General features: G+C 43.9%; 2 protein-coding genes across 2 annotated transcripts in view; both read right to left on the bottom strand.

Annotated features, from left to right (window-relative positions):
* The window catches only part of TMEM242 (transmembrane protein 242), a 56945-nt gene that overhangs the window by 10070 nt on the left and 25193 nt on the right, over nt 1-21682 (bottom strand). The window lies entirely within an intron of this gene.
* LDHAL6B (lactate dehydrogenase A like 6B) lies at nt 4564-7354 on the bottom strand. Its single transcript, XM_081250695.1, has one exon. It carries the CDS (start codon nt 6429-6431, stop codon nt 5286-5288), a length of 1146 nt encoding a protein of 381 aa, XP_081106821.1. The 5' UTR covers nt 6432-7354; the 3' UTR covers nt 4564-5285.

Here is a 21682-nt window from a genome sequence, read left to right on the forward strand (position 1 = left end):
CACTATATTGTATACCTGTTACTTATATAATATTGTACATCAACTGTACTTCAATGAAAAAATTTTTTTTAATTTTACAGCTGTGGGAATGGAAACCCAGAGTCTTTACTTATACCCTACTTATAAACAGGGCCTCAAGTTGCTTTCAACAGTAGGGCTCATAGAAAGTTTTTAAGCTTGTACTATTTATAGTATATGGATAGTGAACGAAAACCTTCAGTTTTTTCCACCTGTTTCAATTGCTGATATGCAGATCAGATGTGCTGGTCTTATCAGTGATACTCTAGTACAGGCCAACAGAACATTCCCCTGCTTAAAAATGTGCTTGACAAAAGATTTAGGGATTGAGTACATTTAAGCAAAAATCGTTATAAAATAAATGTACTGAATTCCACAATAATAATTACAGCTATTGCCACAGAACCATCCCCCTACCCTAAAACCCCAAAAGTTTGGTGAGGATGGGGCATGCTGGGAACTTGAGTCTCCATCTAGCAACTCAGCTTTACTCTGAAGCATCTTCCAAATTCTGGGACCTCTTCCCTGCAGTCCTCCTCTTTCCTCTTTCGTCTCTGACCAGGGAGAATTTTTCCATGATTATGGACCACAAATCTACCCTTCTAAACAGGGCCACTCTGTACTGCACAACTCCAGGGGCTGCTCTCCACAAAGACTAAGACACAAATGGCACTCCCTAGGCAATGAGCCCACTTCTCCAAGAACCGCATCCTTAAGTCCCAATGTTTGTGTCCCAACAGTGCAGGGTTGTAATATTATCAGAAACTACCACTCTCCAAGGCAGCAGTTCTCAAAGAGTGTTATGACAATTGGAAAATGTATTACAAGTAATTTGTCACTAACATGGACATTCTGATTGACTTTTTAGATATTAAAATAGATTCAAGGGCTTCCCTGGTGGCGCAGTGGTTGAGAGTCCGCCTGCCGATGCAGGGGACACGGGTTCGTGCCCCGGTCCGGGAAGATCCCACGTGCCACGGAGCGGCTGGGCCCGTGAGCCATGGCCGCTGAGCCTGTGCGTCCGGAGCCTGTGCTACAGGACGGGAGAGGCCGCAGTGGTGAGAGGCCCTCGTACCGCAAAAAAACCAAAAAAAATAGATTCAAGATCATGTCTTCAGTAATGTTTACTACTCTCATTCACACCTCAACAGCTTTTTGAAGGGCGATTTAGCCGGTATGCCAGGAGTGAAACATGGGATATGCTATACATTTACCATGCATGTCTTGGCAAGGAAAAAAACAAGACGAAAACTTCTGGTCTAATATATAGTGTGCTGAAAAATTACTTAAAAGCTGAGGCTATGGCCCCAATTTAATTTGAGAAAACCTTTACAGCATTTATTCTAATAAGTAGACAGCTATTGGAATTAAAAGCTTCAAGTTTTAGGGCTTCCCTGGTGGCGCAGTGGTTGAGAGTCCACCTGCCGATGCAGGGGACACGGGTTCGTGCCCCGGTCCGGGAAGATCCCACATGCCGCGGAGCGGCTGGGCCTGTGAGCCATGGCCGCTGAGCCTGCGCGTCCGGAGCCTGTGCTCCGCAACGGGAGAGGCCACAACAGTGAGAGGCCCATGTACCACAAAAAAAACAAAAAAACGCTTGAAGTTTTAACGTGTCTTTGCGGTTGACTAGCTCCTTCAGCTTCAGGTTCCTCACTTGCAGGTACAGGACTGCTGCCAGCCTCGGTGCTGCGGTTAGAATAATGAAAGCTCTATAGGACCAACGGATGAGAAAGCCTTCGGATGTGTCAATAATTACAGTGCCAATGGTAAGTTTGAAGAACCTGGAAGGTCAGCATCTTCATAAAACAGAATAAGACTATAAATGTTCCCTGAACAGGACTAACAATGTCTGCCATGTGAGATCACCTATATGCCAGACACTGTGCCAAGCAGTAGGCTTTTATTTAGTCTTCACAATTCCGTGTGGCAGAAATGAGGACCACCACTTTACATTTGAGAAACCAGAGGTCAGAGAGGTTAACCCACCTGTGGTGATCTGGTTTATGAGTATCATTGCCTGACTGATAGCCGGGGTCTTTACCCACAACCACCCTGGTTCTGTGACCTGAAAAGACAGGGCACGTCTACAACCTCTACTCATGTGCCAGCTTTCAATAAACATGACTTAAAAAGCCTGTAATACGTATTTTTTGTAATGGTGACCGTGTTATTGAGAATGCTAAATGGCACATTATTACCCAATACTCACTGATAGCCAGCACTCATCTGCTTCTGGATACAGGGGGTATCCTCCTCTACCCTCTGGAAGTTAGGTAACCATCTAACTAATTCTGGCTAATGAAACATGAGGAAGAGAGATGTGTGTCACTTCCAAGGTGGAAGCACATAATTGCAAGTGTTCAATTCTCCAGGCCTCTCTTCCCTTTCCATAGCAATCATGGAAATCTGTGTTGCTGCAGTGGTGCCTCAAGATCAAAGAAATTTGAGGTATGAAGCCAGCCTGTTGAGGGCAGCTTCCCTAGAAAGTTGTGTAAACCCAGTGAAGTTTAGGAGAGAAATAAACCTTTATTATTATTATTTTTTTGTGGTACGCAGGCCTCTCACCACTGTGGCCTCTTCTGTTGCAGAGCACAGGTTCCAGACGCACAGGCTCAGCGGCCATGGACCACAGGCCCAGCCGCTCTGCGGCATGTGGGATCCTCCTGGACCGGGGCATGAACCCGTGTCCCCTGCATTGCCAGGTGGACTCTCAACCACTGCACCACCAGGGAAGCCCAAACTTTTGTTATTTTAAGCCACACAGTTGGAGATTATTTTTTACTATAGTGTAACACAGCCTATCCTGACTGAAGTAGCTGGTGAAGAGAATTACAAAACAGACATAAGGCAGGCTCTGATCCCTTTCAATATTATATTAAATTTGGCTGAAACATGGCTGAATAAAAATTCAAGGGCTGGGCTTCCCTGGTGGCGCAGTGGTTGAGAGTCCGCCTGCCGATGCAGGGGACACGGGTTCGTGCCCCGGTCTGGGAGGATCCCACGTGCCGCGGAGCAGCTAGGCCCGTGGGCCATGGCTGCTGGGCCTGCGCGTCCGGAGCCTGTGCTCCCCAACAGGAGGGGCCACGGCAGTGAGAGGCCTGCGTATCGCAAAAAAAAAAAAAAAAAATTCAAGGGCTGGACAAAGGGGAAGAGAAACTTGGTGCAATTAAGCTTAAAAAGGTTTTAGAACCACCTGGAACAATCAAACCACCACTCTTCCCACCTTCAGGGAGCTCAGCACATAGATTAATCCCATAATATGACACAGCTTCCTGGGTAATCAGAACATTTTGATATTTTCAATGAAATAGTATGGTTCAATGAAATAGTAAGAGAGCTCTGATCAGCACGGTTAAGTAAAGGGTCAGTTTTGGGGGGTGGATCACTGTCCTATGTCTACTTGATAAAACTGAACTAAGCAGGACTGGCTTAATTTAGAAAGCAGATGCTAGGGGCTTCCCTCGTGGTGCAGTGGTTAAGAATCCGCCTGCCAATGCAGGGGACACTGGTTCGAGCCCTAGTCTGGGAAGATCCCACATGCCGCGGAGCAGCTAAGCTCGTGCGCCACAGCTACGGAGCCTGCACTCTAGAGCCCGCGAGCCACAACTACTGAGCCCGTGTGCCACAACTACTGAAGGCCGCACACCTAGAGCCCGTGCTCCGCAACAAGAGAAGCCACCGCAATGAGAAGCCCGCGCACAACGAAGAGTAGCCCCTGCTCACCGCAACTAGAGAAACGCCTGTGTGCAGCAACGAATACCCAATGCAGCCAAAAAAAAAAAGCAGATGCTAGTACATTTCAATTTTGATTAGGCCTATTGATATCCACATCAAACCTGAGATATGTTTGAACATACCATATAATTTATTTAATATTCAACTGCATAGGAAGACTAAGATTCTCATTTCCTAAGTTATTAGTACCATTATTTAGGTAAAGGTCAGACGAGCATCTTTACTTTCTCCTAAACCTTCATTGTATCACACCCATACAGTATAGAATCTGTAGTAAAGTCAATTGATTTAGGAATAAAAAGCGAACACGTAACCTTCTGAGAAATACAATCCCTGAAGTACTCATTAAAATGGCCAAATTTTATGACAATGATTAACAACAGGGCACAATTCAAAAGCAAAAGCTTTCCGTTAATGTGAAGTCAACTGAGCAGCAGAGATGACCCTGGAGTGTCTTAGGGCCAGGGCACACTCTGCAGGTAAGACTCAGCCCAATAAGAACAATTTATAATGTGCTTCTTGATTTAATGTGCTAATAGGTCAGGTTCTCAGAGGCAGTTCTAAAATTATTTCAGTCAGACTTTATTTTTAGTAACTGTTACCACCTCTCTCAGGCCTCTTTCTAAAGCTTTATATTTTACTGCATTAAATACTTTATAATAGCTACCAACTAAATCACTATTATTTTCATTTTTTACTTAATGATCCTGCTTCACTGGTACATATACATGAACATGCACACACACACAAGTACACATAGGACCTGCTTCTAGCTCCCATTTTACGATGCCTTTTTGAAAGCCTGGCTGATAGGCTGTCATAGGGCAATGAAGACAGCTGATGGCTCCATTACAGAAAATGCTTCTGTGTATATGTTTATTTTCACATTGTATAGGAAGTTACAACTTCAAAAAAAATAGTATATAAATGAACATAGATATAAGTCACGCAGAACAAAAGAATGAACCTGTACTTAATGAGAAGAATCAGGGGCTTCCCTGGTGGCACAGTGGTTGAGAGTCCGCCTGCCGATGCAGGGGACACGGGTTCGTGCCCTGGTCAGGGAAAATCCCACATACCACGGAGCGGCTGGGCCCATGAGCCATGGCCGCTGAGCCTGCGCGTTTGGAGCCTGTGCCCCGCAATGGGAGAGGCCACAACAGTGAGAGGCCCGCGTACCACAAAAAAAAAGAAAAAAAATCAATTTCTGTAACAACAAACACCTGCATCCCACAGTTTTTGGGACAACTGGCAACTATACACACACACACACATACACAGGGTGAGGACTAGTACATCAGTGGTACAAAAACACCTTCTTTGATGCAGTCACTTAGGAATTGTTTAAAAAGTATAATTCAGCATCTGGAGGCTAAATAAAAGAGCTGGGGGGGGCCTAAATAAACAGGGGAGTCACTCTACCCCCTTCCCTGTTTCCAACCTTTAGGAATTCAAGTTTATTCAAAAACTGGACATACACAACTCCGTAACTACTCTCTTCAATAACTTCAGAATGGTAGTTTTAAACGACTTTAAAACTTAAGCTCCTTTTGAATTTCCCGAAGTGTTTTTGCACTCTTCTGCAGAGGGGCCTCTTCTCCAGGGGCCAGCTTTACTTTTATAAGGTTGGTAATACTGCTCCCTCCCAGGATACAAGGAACACTGAGGAATACTTCTTCATTTATTCCATAGAGACCCTTAATTCTGGTGGAAACTGGATGCACTCTCCTAAGATTCTTCACAATGCTTTCTGTTAAGTCAGCTACAGACAGGCCAATGGCCCAAGAAGTATAACCTTTCAGTTTAATAACCTCATAGGCACTAGCAACCGCATCTCTGTGCACATTTTCCCACTGCTCAGGATCTTTATCAGTTCCTGTATCTACGCTCCGATCCTTCAGAGGGACACCAGCGATGTTCACTCCACTCCACACGGGAACACTTGAGTCTCCGCACTCTCCAAGGATCCACCCATGACAGCTTTCAGAATGGATACCAAGCCTGTGCCCAATCAAGAAACGGAAACGGGCAGTGTCCAGATTACAACCACTTCCAATAATACGGTTTTGGGGAAATTCACTCAACTTCCAGGCTACGTAAGTTAAGATATCCACTGGGTTGGAAACAACAATCAGTTTGCAGCAAGGACTGTACTGAACAATACTGGAAATCATTAACTTAAAGATGGCCAAATTTCGCTGGACTAAATTAAGGCGTGTTTCTCCTTTTTCCTGGCGTGCACCTTCTGTGATAATCACGAGGCTGGAGTTGGCAGTGGCAAGGTAATCTTTGATGGAAATAATATTGGGCATTTTCACGAAAGGGCTGCCATGCTGAAGATCCACTGTCTCACCGTTCAGTCTACCTCCATCAACATCCACCAAGGCAAGTTCATCACTCAAGCCTTTTAACAGGATGCTGATAGCACAGGCCATGCCAACCGATCCAGTTCCTACAATGGAGATCTTATTGCAACGAACGGGCTCCTCTGAGGGGAAATTCTTCATAAGCTCACACTTGACCGTACCCATCTTGGACGCGGGCGCCGTGGGCCAGGCGCCCCTGTGGGCGATGCCTGCCGGCTGGCGGGGACTCAGCACCACTCCCGGGCACAGGCAATTCGCTCTCACACCACCCACTCTCTGGCTGGCCCGCAGCATTCCCACAGCCCAGCTCATGGCTACTCACTCGAGAGGTGAAGGAAGAGAGAGAGGAAGAAAGCAGCAGGCAGCCTTACAAGCTCAAAAGCGGAGAGCTCTGACCGTTGGCCGTTTGCTCAGCCCGTTAGTGTGGCTGCGCAAGGCCGGGACCTTTGGACGCGGCCTGCTACAGCGGCTGCGCAAGGCAGGCCCAGCTCTCGTGGCCTCAAAAGGGCCTCCACAAAGTACATCAGGTCTGATCTGATTGCGGGGGGGACGACGACGACGCGGAAGGGCTCCTCTCGCAAATGAATTCTGGAGTTAAAATTTTAAGAACTCGAATTCTCTCCACCACTTAGCATGTATAATGAGCCAACCCAGATCCTTGGGATTACTGATTTTCTGTTTTCACTACATATGCCAAGTAAAAACATTTCCATTAAATACAGATGAAAATAAGGTTAAATTTTCTTAATTGTATCCCTGCCAGGAATAACCAGGTGCGTATCCTTTGTCTCCCAATGGCCTCCTGCACCATTTCCCTGCATCCGTTGGAAAAGTGGGACTCCTGTTTCCCGTTGTATCCAGTTCGAGAACCTTATATTTGGAAAGGCTTCCGCTGCCTTTATGCCAGTCATGACCCTGACTGCGGAAGTCACAGGATCCTGACGACAAGGGGCAGGAGCCGACTGTGAGCTAGTCATCAGTCGCGACAAAGGAAGGCTCCTAATTGAGAGTCCTGATCGAAAACGACTTCTCGAGTAGAAAGATGGTGATGATATAGCCTGATATCGGCATGAAGATGTATCTTCCATATGCTTAAAATGGCAAATTTTGACCAAGTGCACAAACCAGATTATTGATTAAAGTAGTAAAATATTAGCTAGTACAATATGGCATCAGTATACCTTACTTTCCTCTGCATTTTTCTGGTCAGTATTATGAATGTCCTTTCAAATTTCTAAGGAAATAAAAACTTTACATCTGATACATATATGTTTATATATATATATATATATATATATATATATATACCCTTAAACCCAATAAACTATAAAAGTCCAAACAAAAATAATAGTACTTTCTCCTCACTTATATAAACAGAATTCTGACCATGTAATGATTCCTCAAAGCTTTCCTCTCATTCCAAGAAAGCAGTATGTTCTCCCCTAATGGAGCTCTTGGTACATGCAGCCTCCGCACAGGCAGAAAAAAAAAATTGTATATGTGTGTGTATATATATATATATATATATGTGTGTGTATGTGTATACATATATATTCCATTTTAGAATACCAAATCTTGACAAAATGAATATTTTATATTCAGGACTTGAAAAGCTATTCTCATTCTTTGTGCCACTGAGCTGCAGTCCAGGAAGAGAGCAACAATAAGCAAAGGAGTTGGTGAGAGGTGAGAAAAGTGTGGCAACAGTGGAGATCCTGCAATCCTGTTTCAGTGTGACTTGGTGGCACCCTGTTTAGATGGTACAGTACAAGCTCTGTGACACACAAAATGGTAAAAGCACCACATACGTGCGTTCCCTCCACCCTGGTGGTCAGATTTATGGTCACCATTTGTCAAATTAAAAAGGAGAATCTTTAAATGATCTTTATTTAATGGTGGCTGACATCCTATTCTTTCTTTTATCCCAGTCATAGCTTGAAATGTTTTAACCTGATGCCTGTTCTCACCTTTTTCCTACAATGATTCCTTTGACCAGTCAAGTCATTTTTCTTATAAGTGTTCTTGAGGATGAAATTCAAGGACATAAAGACTCTTAGTTAGACGGCTTTTGTCTACAGTCCTTTTCTTTCTAGAGTTTGAACCTCTTCGGAAATACCATCACTATGACAGCTGCCTCTTCGGTATTTCCCCTTAGCCACACTACATCAATTTTGAGAAAAATAACACTCTCCAAAATAAAAATATCTCAAACAAAGCAGCCTTTTATTTACAATAAGTCTTGAGATAAGAAGGAAAGAACTAAAAACGATGAACAGGGCCTCCCTGGTGGCGCAGTGGTTGAGAGTCCGCCTGCCGATGCAGGGGATACGGGTTCGTGCCCCGGTCTGGGAGGATCCCATATGCCGCGGAGCGGCTGGGCCCGTGAGCCATGGCCTCTGGGCCTGCGCGTCTGGAGCCTGTGCTCCGCAACGGGAGAGGCCACAACAGTGAGAGGCCCGCATACCGCAAAAAGAAAAAAAAAAAAAAAAAAAAAAAACAAAAAAAAAAAACGATGAACAGATGACTTAGGTCTACCCGAAGATGTGGGAAGCCAACTACAGCTAGCCAGCTCCCTAGTGACCTTCTATCTTAGGTGGCTCATTATTCCTTTTGAATGGAAAATCTAATTCAAATTATCTATTCAAAATTCAGTATAATATTATAGCTGATGGCAGGATTATGCCATAATACTTTTGGTTACACCACTTAGGAAGGAGGAAGCAGGAAATAAAGATGACTAGCAAGCGTCTGGACCAAGAATGGTTGTAAACTAAGTCACTCTATTCCTTCCACCTGGACTCTCATCCCCAGCTCCCTCTGCCCTTTTTCCATCTAGGAGTCCAGTTCAAATATTCCACGCTCTCCTAAGTCTTCTACAATCTCCCAAGGAGAATTGACTTTTTAAAAATCCGCCACCAGTGTACTGTGTACCTCTCTCCATTACAGGATTTATCACACACAGTTAAATGTAATTACTTATGAATTTGTCACTCCAAAAGGGATCACCTTGTATTTAACAGCATATCCCTATCCTCCAGAACAGAGCTTGCTATATGAATAGGGATTCAGTAAATGTTTGTGGTAGAAAAGAATGAGGAAATAACTACAGAACTGAGCCAAGTAAGGCTAGAGGGCTAAAAGGTGAGTGAGATGGAAAGGCAGGGCTGGAGAATCCACCTGGTGCTGGAGTTTTGAATAAAGGAGTAAGTAAAATGGTGCCTGTCTGGGGTTTCTTAGCAAGGTTGATGCATAAATTTCAGATAAAGCTATGAATAAACTAAAAGATTTCTTAATTACTTTCAAAGCTAATGCCCACCTTTACCACCTTAGAACATACAAATTAAAAAAAAAATTCTACAGTGCTAGAAACACAGTAAAATAAATATGCAAAGGCAGAAGGAATATTTTTATCCTTTGAAGTTACTTAAAATGTTTTGTTCTATGGAAAACTTTTAAGAAAATAATCCGTGCACAAAACCCTTGATTTGAAAAAAAAAAAAAAAACAAGATGCAATGAAAGCAGTGTTAATATTGTAAGCTATAAACTCACCAGCATGCAAGTAGAACATTATATAAACACAATTATTTTAAAAGTCTTGTGATTTGAAACTCATAAAATGCAAATTGTAGTTTTTTAAAAAATTAGTGGGCTGTGATTCTGTTGCTCATAGATATTAAAATCTACCTAACTCCATAATCCTTGTGTGGGGCATCTTTACAAATCGCAGTACCTCAAAGTATTTTCTTTCATCAGCAATGCTGGGAATGCTGGGGGAAGGACAAAAGCAGGGCCACAAAGCTTTGTCTACTGAGTAGAATAAAGGTAGAATGTCCATTCAAAAAGCAACCCTGGCACCAACTTCCTATTTATGGTATTCAAATACTATAACATGAATTGGCAAACTCTTCTGATAAGTTACCCAGATCTCACTTTTGTTCTTTAAAGGCATCATCTTACACATAATTTTTAATGCAATGTAAAAAAAAGCTGCTTGTATTAATCATTAAAAAGGAATTATTTTAATGTGGCACAAAACATGAAAAACAAAGAAATTAATATTCATTAGTATGTGTTTAAACATCCTAAATCATATCTAAAAACTGAGAGTTTAATTTTATGGCTATAGGCTCTAACTGCGTAAGTGCTGTTTTACTAATTCAGCCCATTTATTCTCTGCAATTGGCTTAATAGAAATAATACTCTAGTCCTCCGTAACAACAGCTTTACACATCTAAAAAAAAAAAAGACACAAAGGATATTTTTGTGTATGGAAGTTACTTTCAGTTTGAGGTAATCTTAAGTTACCTTTATAAACTTCAAACTTGCAAAACAGATTAACTCCACGTTATAAAGTTTAAAAACTAATTTGCCTCCAGACTCCATCTGGGCAACAAAGAGGGTCAGCAGCAGCTGGGAACAGTGAAGAAGGAAAGGGGTGTTCCAGGCGGGGGACCAGCAAGGACAAGGCTCTGAGGCTAGAAAGCACATGGCCTTTCAGCACGGCTACACCTCTGACCGTGACAGAGGCTTATTAGAGGCACAGCTAGACTCTCAACCGCAGCACTCCTGACATTCTGGACCAGATCATTCTTTGGGGGCCTGTCCTATGCACTGTAGGATGTGCAGCAGCTTCCCTGGCCTCTACCCATTAGATGCCAGTAGCTCTCCTGTACTTATGGCGGCCCAGACAGTACCTCCAGACACGCCGAATCTCCGTCGTGGGTGGAGGTGGGCGGTTGGGACACAGCAAATTTGCCACACACACCTCCCCGGCCCTGGTCGAGAAGCAATGAGTTAAAGAATAAGCAGGGGCCAGACCACACAGGAACTTACAAACCTCTTCAAGGAACCTGGAATGTGTTCTCAAGGCAAGAGGGTGCCACTGAAGTGGCAGAAGCGGTGTGACCAGATTTCATCACTAAATCCCTCCTCTGTGCCAGGAGGCCTGTGCAGGTGCTGAGGAGACAACAATGAACACGGTGAACTCCACTCTTAGGATTGATGTTCTTAGAGCAAAAACAGATGAACATTTTTAAATGGTCAATATCACTTCATTTTGCAACGAGTGTCGTGAAGAAAACAAAACAGGATAACATCAGAGAGGAACTGAGTGGTGGGAATGAAGAGGCTACTGTACTTCAGTTAGATGGTCTGGGGAAGCTCCTCTGAGGGGGTAAGATAAATTTGGGTTGAAACCCTGGATGGCAACACAGAGCCAGCCCTGCAAAGACCCAGGGAAGGAGTTTCCTGGGCAAAGCTAGAAAGGCCCTACGCAGACATAAGGCTGGAGTGCTGAAGGAACAAGAAGGCCCAGGGCCTGGCAGGGCGAGGTGGGCGTGGGATGGGAGAGGTGATGGTGGTGGCTCAAGAGGTAGGTGGGGCTACATCCTGTGAGACTTCCTCAACAGGAGATGCTGAAGGGTTTTAAGATAGAGTGACATGATTTGACCTACATTTTTAAAATACCTGCGTGGAAAAAAAATTCTAGGGGAAGTAAAGGAGAGGCCGAGATACTAGACAAGAAACTGTTTCAATACACCAGGCAAAAGATGAATGGAGGTGGAGAGAGATGAAAGAGCCAGGCTCTGTTTAGCAGCTGGGCTAACAAGCAGGACTTGCTCACAGCTTAGGTGAAGGGAATGACGGGAAATAAGGAAATCTACCATGATTCTCTGCTGGGTTTTTGGCTTGAACGACCGGGGGGATGGGAGTGGCGCTCACTGAAATGGGAGAGACTAAGGGAGGAGCAAGCTGGGGAGGAGGAGAGGAAACCACAACTTCTGGCTGGGATGCGGGGCTCTGACATGCCTGTGAGACGAGATGGACCACGTGCGGTTTGAAGGTCAGGCTGGAGCTACGTATTTGGACATTATCAGATTGTACAGATTGTTTTTAATGCCAGGGACTAGGCAAGAGCACCGAGGACTGAGGACAGATGGAGAACAGAAGAGTGCAAGTATGAAGCCACCGGACACGCCAACACTTCCAGGTCTGCGGGGGAGGAGCCAGAAAAGGAGATGAACAAAAATGGCCAGTGAGGTGGAAAGGGTAGAAGCCAAGAGAGGGGAGAGTGCTCCCTTGTGTCAGGGGTTGCTGAGAGGTCAAGTCACAGAAGGATGGCGACGAGACCTGAACCTGGCAACACGGAGGGCACTGGCGACCCACACCAGCAGACTGAGGAGAAAAAGGAGAGGAAGTGGAGACAGTGATCACAGGCAACTCTTTTCAAGAAATCTCTTCTACGATGGGAAGCAGGCAAATGGGCTGGAACCTGGAGGAGGGTGAGGAACACGGAGAGAAGACTTCTAGAGGTGGGAGAAACTAGAGCACGTCCCTACACACTGCAGCAGAGGGAAAACTGACGATCATCAAAGGCTGGGGATAATTATGGGAGCGAGGTCCTTGGGCAGATGGGGGTGGGAGGTGGTTGAATGCCCTCATGCGTGTGGGGCTTTGGCCGCAGCATGGATATTCCGCCCATGGTAGAAAGGCAGAGGTGCGGGGAAGAGGAAGGCCAGCGCATCCCTGCAGTGGTGTGGGAGAAGGGCTGTGATGGGGCAAGGTGGCAGGCAGGGAGAAGGGACATTAGCTGTGATAAGCATCTTGGGGCAGGAAGGTGCCCCAGCTACAGTGGCTGTGAGGGTGGAGGAGGAGCAAGACTTGGTGGCTGATCAGATACAGGGGTGAGAGGGAGTGTGGTCCTGATCAAGTCCAGCTTTTCCGTCCAGGCAGCACTGCTAGAGGATGGATGATATTGCCATTCACTGTGGGTGACCCGGCAGTAGGTTGGGGGGCGAAATGGGTGTGGGGGGGTAAATGACAGTTCAAGTGGAAACACACATCACACCGGTAGGACATCCAAGCATCCAGTCAAACAGGCCCGTGAGCTAGGAGCTCAGGGGTCTCGCTGAAGACACAGCCCTGGCAGTCGTCTGCATGTGGATGAAGCCACTGGAATGGATAGCACCGTGGAGAAAATACAAGGGCAGAGAAGGAACCTGAAGTAAACGGGATGGCGGGAGGTGAAAAACAAGAGCCAAAGTAGGATCAGGAAGAAGTACAGAAAGAATAAGAACTATGAAAGCCCAGAATCTGTTAGCACAGAAGCAAATGATAACTGATATATCTGAGTCATCAGGAAAAAGTGAAATTATGTTCAACACAATCTGCGTTGTGGAAAGATATACAGCACATTAAAAAAAAAGATTTCTTCTTAAAATTGTTAGAAGTATTTCAGTCAGGAAATACTGAAACAAAGCTTACGGGGAAAGCGTGCGCTATCTGGTCTGCACTCCACGAGGCTTTGGTTAGAGAGATCTGCTCATGTGAGCCCAATTTTCTATGCTCAGTAAGAAAACACAAGTGAAATCAAGGCTACCTTCCCTCCAGTGGAGTGAGACTGGGAACATTCTTGAGGTGATTAAGCCTGATTTGTGTCAGGCCTGGAACAAGAAGGCTTTTATGGCAGAGCTTATCTTTCCTGGTAAGTGTTGCACATTCTTACTTTATAAAATGCTTTATAAGATGCTTGGGGCCCTATTTTACTTGTAAAAGGAAACTGGTAGGTTTTTAAAGAGGAATCTTGGCAATACGCCAAAACGGCTGATTTCCCCCAACCCTTGGCAAAAAAAAAAAAAAAAGGGAAAGTACATCAGTCATTATGTCCCATTTTAAACTGATCAAGTCCCTTTGATTCAGTCTCTGTGTCACCAAATTGCTCCTTCACATTCACACGGAGTACCTCTCACCACCGGGATGCCAAGCCCATTAGAGCTGCAATGGAATGGGAAATAAGGAGTATAGAGATGTTCTTGTCACCTCAGACCTGAATTTAACTGATGCACAGTGCCACTTCCAATTAATTTTAAAATGATTCCAGGAAAAATATTCCTCAACGCTTAAGCTGTTTGAAGGCCCGAGGGCTTGACAGATGGAGCTATCTCTGCAAGATCATGACGACCGCGTTCTGGGCGGTCTAGGAAGTACCATCAGGAAGAGGAAGCAAGGCGGCGGCTGCTGACATAAGGCAGTCAGAATAAGAAACTGAAGCTTTCTTCCTGGGGGCGGAGCTGGTAGAAATCTTTGGAAGCACTGAAATTAGATTAGGCGAGGACCCAGAGCGAAACGTTTCAGCCGTGCTTCAGACTTCCCCTGCAGACCACTCACGAGTGGCTACCAGTAAACAATCTGCCAGGAGACTCCAATTTGTTTTTAATCTTTGACCTAAACCAATGAAAAGTATACAGCATGAAGTTTATTTCCTTCTTAGATATCTTAGAAGTTAAAAACTTTTAAGCTTTTCCATAGTTTTATTTTACATGTGGGGTTCAAGCATTCACCCTACAATGCTGCTTTCATTTGAAATAAGTAAACACAGTGTAAGACTAAATGTATTTAATATGAGATACACCAGAATGTTAGTAAAAACTGAAATTAGCAAAAAGTAAAAGAGATTTGACTGTAATTAGCAAAAGTACTCAAGCTGGTCATAAGGTAATTAAGAAGTGAGCCTAAATATTAATATAAAAGTATGCCTAGCAACAGCTACAAAAAAGAGCTGGAGAAAATAAATTTTATTAGAGTGCATTCACCATTGTCTCAGCGATAAGGTTTAATATTACTTCCTTTAAAAGATCTTTCTTATAATACATACAGATGGCCAATAGGCACATGAAAAGATGCTCAACATTGCTAATTATTAGAGAAATGAAAATCAAAACTACAATAAGGTATCACCTCACACCGGTCAGAATGGCAATCATCAAGAAGTCTACAAATAATAAATGCTGGAGAGGGTGTGGAGAAAAGGGAACCCTCTTGCACTGTTGGTGGGAATGTAAACTGGTGCAGCCACTATGGAGAACCATATGGAAGTTCCACAAATAACTAAAAATAGAGTTGGCATATGATCCAGCAATCCCACTCCTGGGAATATATCAGGACAAAACTGTAATTCAAAAAGATACATGCACCCCTATGTTCACAGCAGTACTATTTACAGTAGCCAAGACATGGAAACAACCTAAATGTCCATCAACAGATGAATGGATAAAGAAGATGTATATATATGTACAATGGAATATTACTCAGCAATAAAGAAGAATGAAGTAATGTCATGTGCAGCAACATGGATGGACCTAGAGATGATCATACTAAGCAAAGGCAGAAAGAGAAAGACAAATACCATACGCTATCACTTACATGTGGAATCTAAAATGACACAAATGAACTTATCTACGAAACAGAAACAGACTCACAGACATAGAGAACAGCCTTGCAGTTGTAGGGGAGGGAGGGACCGGGAGTTTGGGAGTAGCAAGCGCAAACTATTACACAGAGAATGCATAAGCCACGAGGTCCTGCTGTACAGCACAGGGAGCTCTAGTCAACATCCTGTGATGAACCATAATGGAGAAGAATTTTTTAAAAATCTTTCTTTGAAGAGGAAAGTCAATTGACACTTTTTAGAGAAATATTTAAAATATGTATGTTTTAACATGTTTTACTTTTAGTTTTTTAAAGAAAAAGAAGTCTGGCCTTTTGAGAAAAAAGCAACCTATATTAGATGAGGAGGCAAGACGGGCTGGAGAGTATTCCTGACTCCAGTCACAGATTATTTCCATAAAAGCCTTTACAGCAGCTTCAGAGAGACACAATAAAGGAAGAAATTTTCCATGTATCAGACTGGCAAAAATTTCAGAGTAATAAAAGCTAATGGCAAGGGTGCTAGGAAACTTGTATACATTGCTGGTATCTTCTAAGTTGTATAAACTTTCCTGGAAGGCCATTTAGCAACAAATATCAAAAACATTTTTAAAATACACTTTGATTCAACAATACCATCTTCTGTCTTTAGAACACATTTCTTGACAAAGAACAGTACAAAAAGATGTATGCCTATAGAGGTTCACTATGGTGTTTGATAGTGAAAAATTACAATCTAAATGCTGTTGGCTGGAGACCGATTAAGTAAATTATAACATACAATTGAGTACCATGTAGCCACTAAAAGTGATGGAGATTCACATACTCCACTGTGCAAAGATGTTCTTATGACTATTCAGCGAAAAAAAGTTCCACAGTAGTACAGTAAAACAGTATTTATATATGATTATATGAGCATGCCTACAGAAGCTCTACAAGGGTGTTCCTACTATAATAAGTGATTACAATTCAGGGAGATCTTTGGTGATTTTTGTTTTTGACCTTTTCTACACTGATTTTTTCTTTTCAAACAATGAGTACATATATATATATATGTGTGTGTGTGTGTGTGTATATATATTTTTTTTTCTTTTTTTTTTTTAACAAAAAAAAAGCCATGGGCTTCCCTGATGGCACAGTGGTTAAGAATCCGCCTGCCAATGCAGGGGACACGGGTTCGAGCCCTGGTCTGGGAAAATCCCACATGCCGTGGAGCAGCTAAGCCCGTGTGCCACAACTACTGAGCCTGCGCTCTAGAGCCCGCGAGCCACAACTACTGAAGCCCGTGAGCCTAGAGCCTCTGCTCTGTAACAAGAGAAGCCACCGCAATGAGAAGCCTGCACACCGCAACGAACAGTAGCCCCCGCTCGCCGAAACTAGAGAAAGCACACGCAGCAACGAAGACCCAATGCAGCCAACAAGCAAATAAATAAACAAACAAATAAATTTATTTAAAAACCCATTTTTGTTTAAAAAAAGGTCCTAGATATATTTTTTCTTTGAAAATAAACACCAATATATGTAAATAAAAACAAATACCTCTTATCCCATGGTTTTAAAAAAACTCCATTTATAAGAGTTAATTTTAAAATTTAAATCTCTGGACAATTAAAAGTATTTTACAATAACTGAGAACGTTTCCATTCATGGTTTTATTTCTATTGATGTTTTAGCTCCTGTGAAGACAACTATAAACGACATGCAAATTTAACTACACCAGGTATCATGAATATATTCTAACACAACCACAGTAAATGTTAGCAATGGGTGATTCTGACCAGTATTTTGAGATAACTTCAAACAAATGCAGAACACGGCATAAAAAAGCTATAGCGATTCCAATCATATCTATCAGGAATTTTTCATACACCTAATGTTTTTCCTTCAAAGGGAAGAAAAAAAAACAAGACAGCCTAACCATAAATATGCTCAACCTCTTGCTCAATACCTACTATAAATAATAAAAGGTGAAAAAGTTTTAACATGTAAATAACTGTAGGTGGCATGGTTTTTTCTTTTGACAACTGGGGGATTACCAGTTAGTATCACTAACGCCCTTACTGCCTGAAGAGCATTTATCTCCACTATTCTCTAAACTTAAAACATCTGCCCTAATAAACAATCTAATCACATCACCATGTTGTGCACTCACATGGCCCGAATGCACCAGGATCATGTGCACAGCTGCAATAGGGAACCATGAACCCATAGGAAATGTTCATTCTTTTCACAATTCAGTTCCTGTTATAAAATTGATGCTGCCTCGATCATAACCACATGATAAAATACCATAATTCAAAGTAAGTGATGAACCCACTCTGAGCAATCAGGCCATGCCCACGGCTGATCAGCAGGGTGGAACTGGTGTGGCGATGCCAGGCTGGACCTGCACTTATTCCTACACCAAGGCAGGCAGGGTCCCATTTTAAATCCTGGGCAGCCTGATCTGCTACATTTGGCTGACAAGATAGCTTCCACTAGCTCTCCTTTTTTGGAACCTCTTATTAAATGATCTACCATTGTGTAAATTAAAATTTTTTATTTATATCTGATGTATTAAACATGTTCCATGTGAATGAAATTCTGCACTGATTATGAATAAACAAAGAGTAAATCCAAAATATTTCTAATAAACTGAAGAGCTTTGCTTTAAGCCTTTCAGCCAGCAGATGTAGCTGTGAATTAAAATAGGGAATGCAAGCTGCTCTTGGTCAGCCACTAGATGGCACCCTTTTCTATGGAACTGGTTTACATTGGAGATTTAATACAATTCAACTATTTTTTTTTTTTTTTTTTTGTAATGTGATTATTTATTTATTTATTTATTTATGGTTGTGTTGGGTCCTCGTTTCTGTGCGAGGGCTTTCTCCAGTTGTGGCAAGCGGGGGCCACTCCTCATCACGGTGCGCGGGCCTCTCACTATCGCGGCCTCTCTTGTTGCGGAGCACAGGCTCCAGATGCGCAGGCTCAGTAGTTGTGGCTCACGGGCCCAGCCGATCCGTGGCATGTGGGATCTTCCCAGACCAGGGCTCGAACCCGTGTCCCCTGCATTAGCAGGCAGGTTCTCAACCACTGCGCCACCAGGGAAGCCCCAATTCAACTATTTTGACACTGGAATTGATTCTGATTTACATGCATTTATCTAGAATGATCATCTCAATTACTTAGTGCAGAGACCGCAACCATTTTTGCACAACATTTTCTGACTAAAACTTTTCATTCCTCAGAGACACATGCCATTTCCTAATGAGAGGAAGTAAACAGCAATAAAAGTTCATCACTGGGGGCTTCACCACTGGGGGCTTCCCTGGTGGTGCAGTGGTTGAGAGTCCGTCTGCCGATACAGGGGACACGGGTTCGTGCCTCGATCCGGGAAGATCCCACATGCTGCGAGGCAACTAAGCCCGTGCACCACAACTACTGAGCCTGAGCTCTAGAGCCCACAAGCCACAACTACTGAGCCCACGTGCCACAACTACTGAAGCCTGCACGCCTAGAGCCCGTGCTCTACAACAAGAGAAGCCACAACAATGATAAGCCCGTGCACTGCAACGAAGAGTAGACCCCACTCACCGCAACTAGAGAAAGCCCGCGCGCAGCAACAAAGACCCAACACAGCCAAAAATAAAAAAAAAATAAAATAATAAATTAAAAAAAAAAACTCTCTAAGCCTGAAGGGGTTAGAGCACCACGGCTAGCCCGGAGGGAGTCCGGGGGAAAAGTCTGGAGCTGCCGAAGAGGCATTTTTCTTCCCTTTTGTTTCCTGATGCGCGAGGAGAGGGCATTAAGAGCGCTGCTTAAAGAAGCTCCGGAGACAGGCGCGAGCCGCAGCTAAAGGCGCGGACCCCGGAGACGGGCGTGGGACGCTGGGGCTGCTGCTGCCGCCGCCAGGAGGCCTGTGTGCAAGCGCAGGTCACTGTCCATCCCCCCTTCCGGGGAGCCTGTGCAGCCCGCCACTGCCGGGGTCCTGGTACCCAGGGATGGCTTCCCCGGGAAGGCGCACGGAGCGCCTCGGGCTGGTGCAACGTCACGCCGGCCTCTGCCGCTGCAGGCTCGCCCCGCACGGCGTGCCCCTCCCTCCCCTCGGCCTGAGTGAGCCAGAGCCCCCGAATCAGTGGCTCCTTTAAACCCGTCCTGTCTGAGCGAAGAACGGACGCCCTCCGGCGACCTACGCGCAGAGGCGGGGCCAGGTCCAAGGCTGAGACTCGGGAGCTGTGAGAGCAGAGAAGAGACAGGGAAATCTCTCTGTGCAGCCTCGGAGGCAGTGGATTAAAGCTCCACGGTCCGCTTGATGTGCCCTGCGTCTGTGGAGTGCATGAATGGACAGCAAATCATCCCAAATTGAGGAGGTGGACTTTGAGGACAAGATTTAAGATTTTTGTCCCCTTTTCCTCTTTTTACAACGAATTATCCCAAATTAAGGAGGTGGACTTTGAGAGCAAGATTTCAGACTTTTTCCCCTTTTCCTCTTTTTACAACGAATTATCCCAAATTGAGGAGGTGGAATTTGAGAGCAAGTTTTTCGATTTTTTTCCCCGTTCTCTTTTTGTGAATGTGTATGTGTATGCTTCTGTGTGAGATTTTCTCTGTATAGCTTTGCTTCCACCATAGGTCCCAGGGTTCTATCCGTCCGTTTTTTTTTTCCAATAATTACTTTTTTATTTTTAATAATGCTACTATATTTTATACTTTATTCTATTTTACTTTATCTTCCCTCTGTCTTTTTTTCCTACCTTCCCTTCCTCCCTCCCTCCCTCCGCCCCTTTCTTTCCTTCCTTCCTCCCTCCCTCCTTTCTTTCTTTCCTTCCTCCCTTCTTCCTTTCACTTTCTTTTTCTTTCCTTCCTCCCTCCGTCCCTCCTTTCTTTCTTTCTCTTTCTTTCCTTCCTCCCTCCCTTTCTTTCTTTCCTCCCTCCCTCCCTTCTTTCTTCCTTTCACTCTCTTTCCTCCCTCCCTCCCTTTCTTTCTTTCCTCCCTCCCTTCTTTCTCCCTTTCACTTTCTTTCCTCCCTCCCTCCCTCCTTTCTTTCTTTCCTCCCTCCCTCCCTTCTTTCTTCCTTTCACTCTTTCTTTCCTCCCTCCCTCCTTTCTTTCCTCCCTCCCTCCCTCCTTTCTTTCCTTCCTCCCTCCCTCCTTTCTTTCTTTCCTTCTTCCTTTCTTTCTCTCTCTCTTTCTTTCTTCTACTAATTCTTTCTTTCTACTTTTTCTCCCTTTTATTCTGAGCTGGGTAGATGAAAGGCTCTTGGTGCTGCAGCCAGGAGTCAGTGCTGTGTCTCTGAAGTGGGAGAGCCAACTTCAGGACATGGGTCCACAAGAGACGTCCCAGCTCCACATAATATCAAACGGCGAAAATCTCCCAGAGATCTCCATCTCTCAACACCAGCACCCAGCTTCAGTCAACGACCAGCAAGCTACAGTGCTGGTCACCCTATGCCAAGCAACTAGCAAGACAGGAACACAACCCCACCCATTAGCAGAGAGGCTGCCTAAAAACATAATAAGGCCACAGGCACCCCAAAACACACCACCAGACGTGGACCTGTCAACCAGAAAGACAAGATCGAGCCTCAACCACCAGAACACAGGCACTAGTCCCCCCCACCAGGAAGCCAACACAACCTACTGAAACAACCTTAGCCACTGGGGACAGACACCAAAAACAACGGGAACTATGACTCTGCAGCCTGCAAAAAGGAGACCCCAAACACAGTAAGATAAGCAAAATGAGAAGACAGAAAAACACACAGCAGGTGAAGGAGCAAGATAAAAACCTACCAGACCTAACAAATGAAGAGGTAATAGGCAGTCTACCTGAAAAAGAATTCAGAATAATGATAGTAAAGATGATCCAAGATTCTATTTCCAAGATCCAAAATCTTGGAAATAGAATAGACAAAATGCAAGAAACAGTTAACAAGGACCTAGAAGAACTAAAGATGAATCAAGCATCGATTAAAAACACAATAAATGAAATGAAAAATACTCTAGATGGGATCAATAGCAGAATAACTGAGGCAGAAGAACGGATAAGTGAGGTGGAAGATAAAATAGTGGAAATAACTGATGCAGAGCAAAAGAAAGAAAAAAGAATGAAAAGAACAGAGGACAGTCTCAGAGACCTTTGGGACAACATTAAACACACCAACATTCGCATTATAGGGGTTCCAGAAGAAGAAGAGAAAAAGAAAGGGACTGAGAAAATATTTGAAGAGATTATAGTTGAAAACTTCCCTAATATGGGAAAGGAAATAGTTAATCAAGTCCAGGAGGCACAGAGAGTCCCATACAGAATAAATCCAAGGAGAAATACGCCAAGACACATATTAATCAAACTGTCAAAAATTAAACACAAAGAAATCAT

The sequence above is a fragment of the Mesoplodon bidens genome (genome assembly GCF_964165515.1).
Source record: "Mesoplodon bidens genome assembly, chromosome: 12".
NCBI classification, from domain to species: Eukaryota; Metazoa; Chordata; class Mammalia; order Artiodactyla; family Ziphiidae; genus Mesoplodon; species Mesoplodon bidens.

Excerpts from the sequence above, each read along its gene's own strand:
- LDHAL6B (XM_081250695.1), bottom strand. The coding sequence starts at position 6,431 with ATGAGCTGGGCTGTGGGAATGCTGCGGGCCAGCCAGAGAGTGGGTGGT.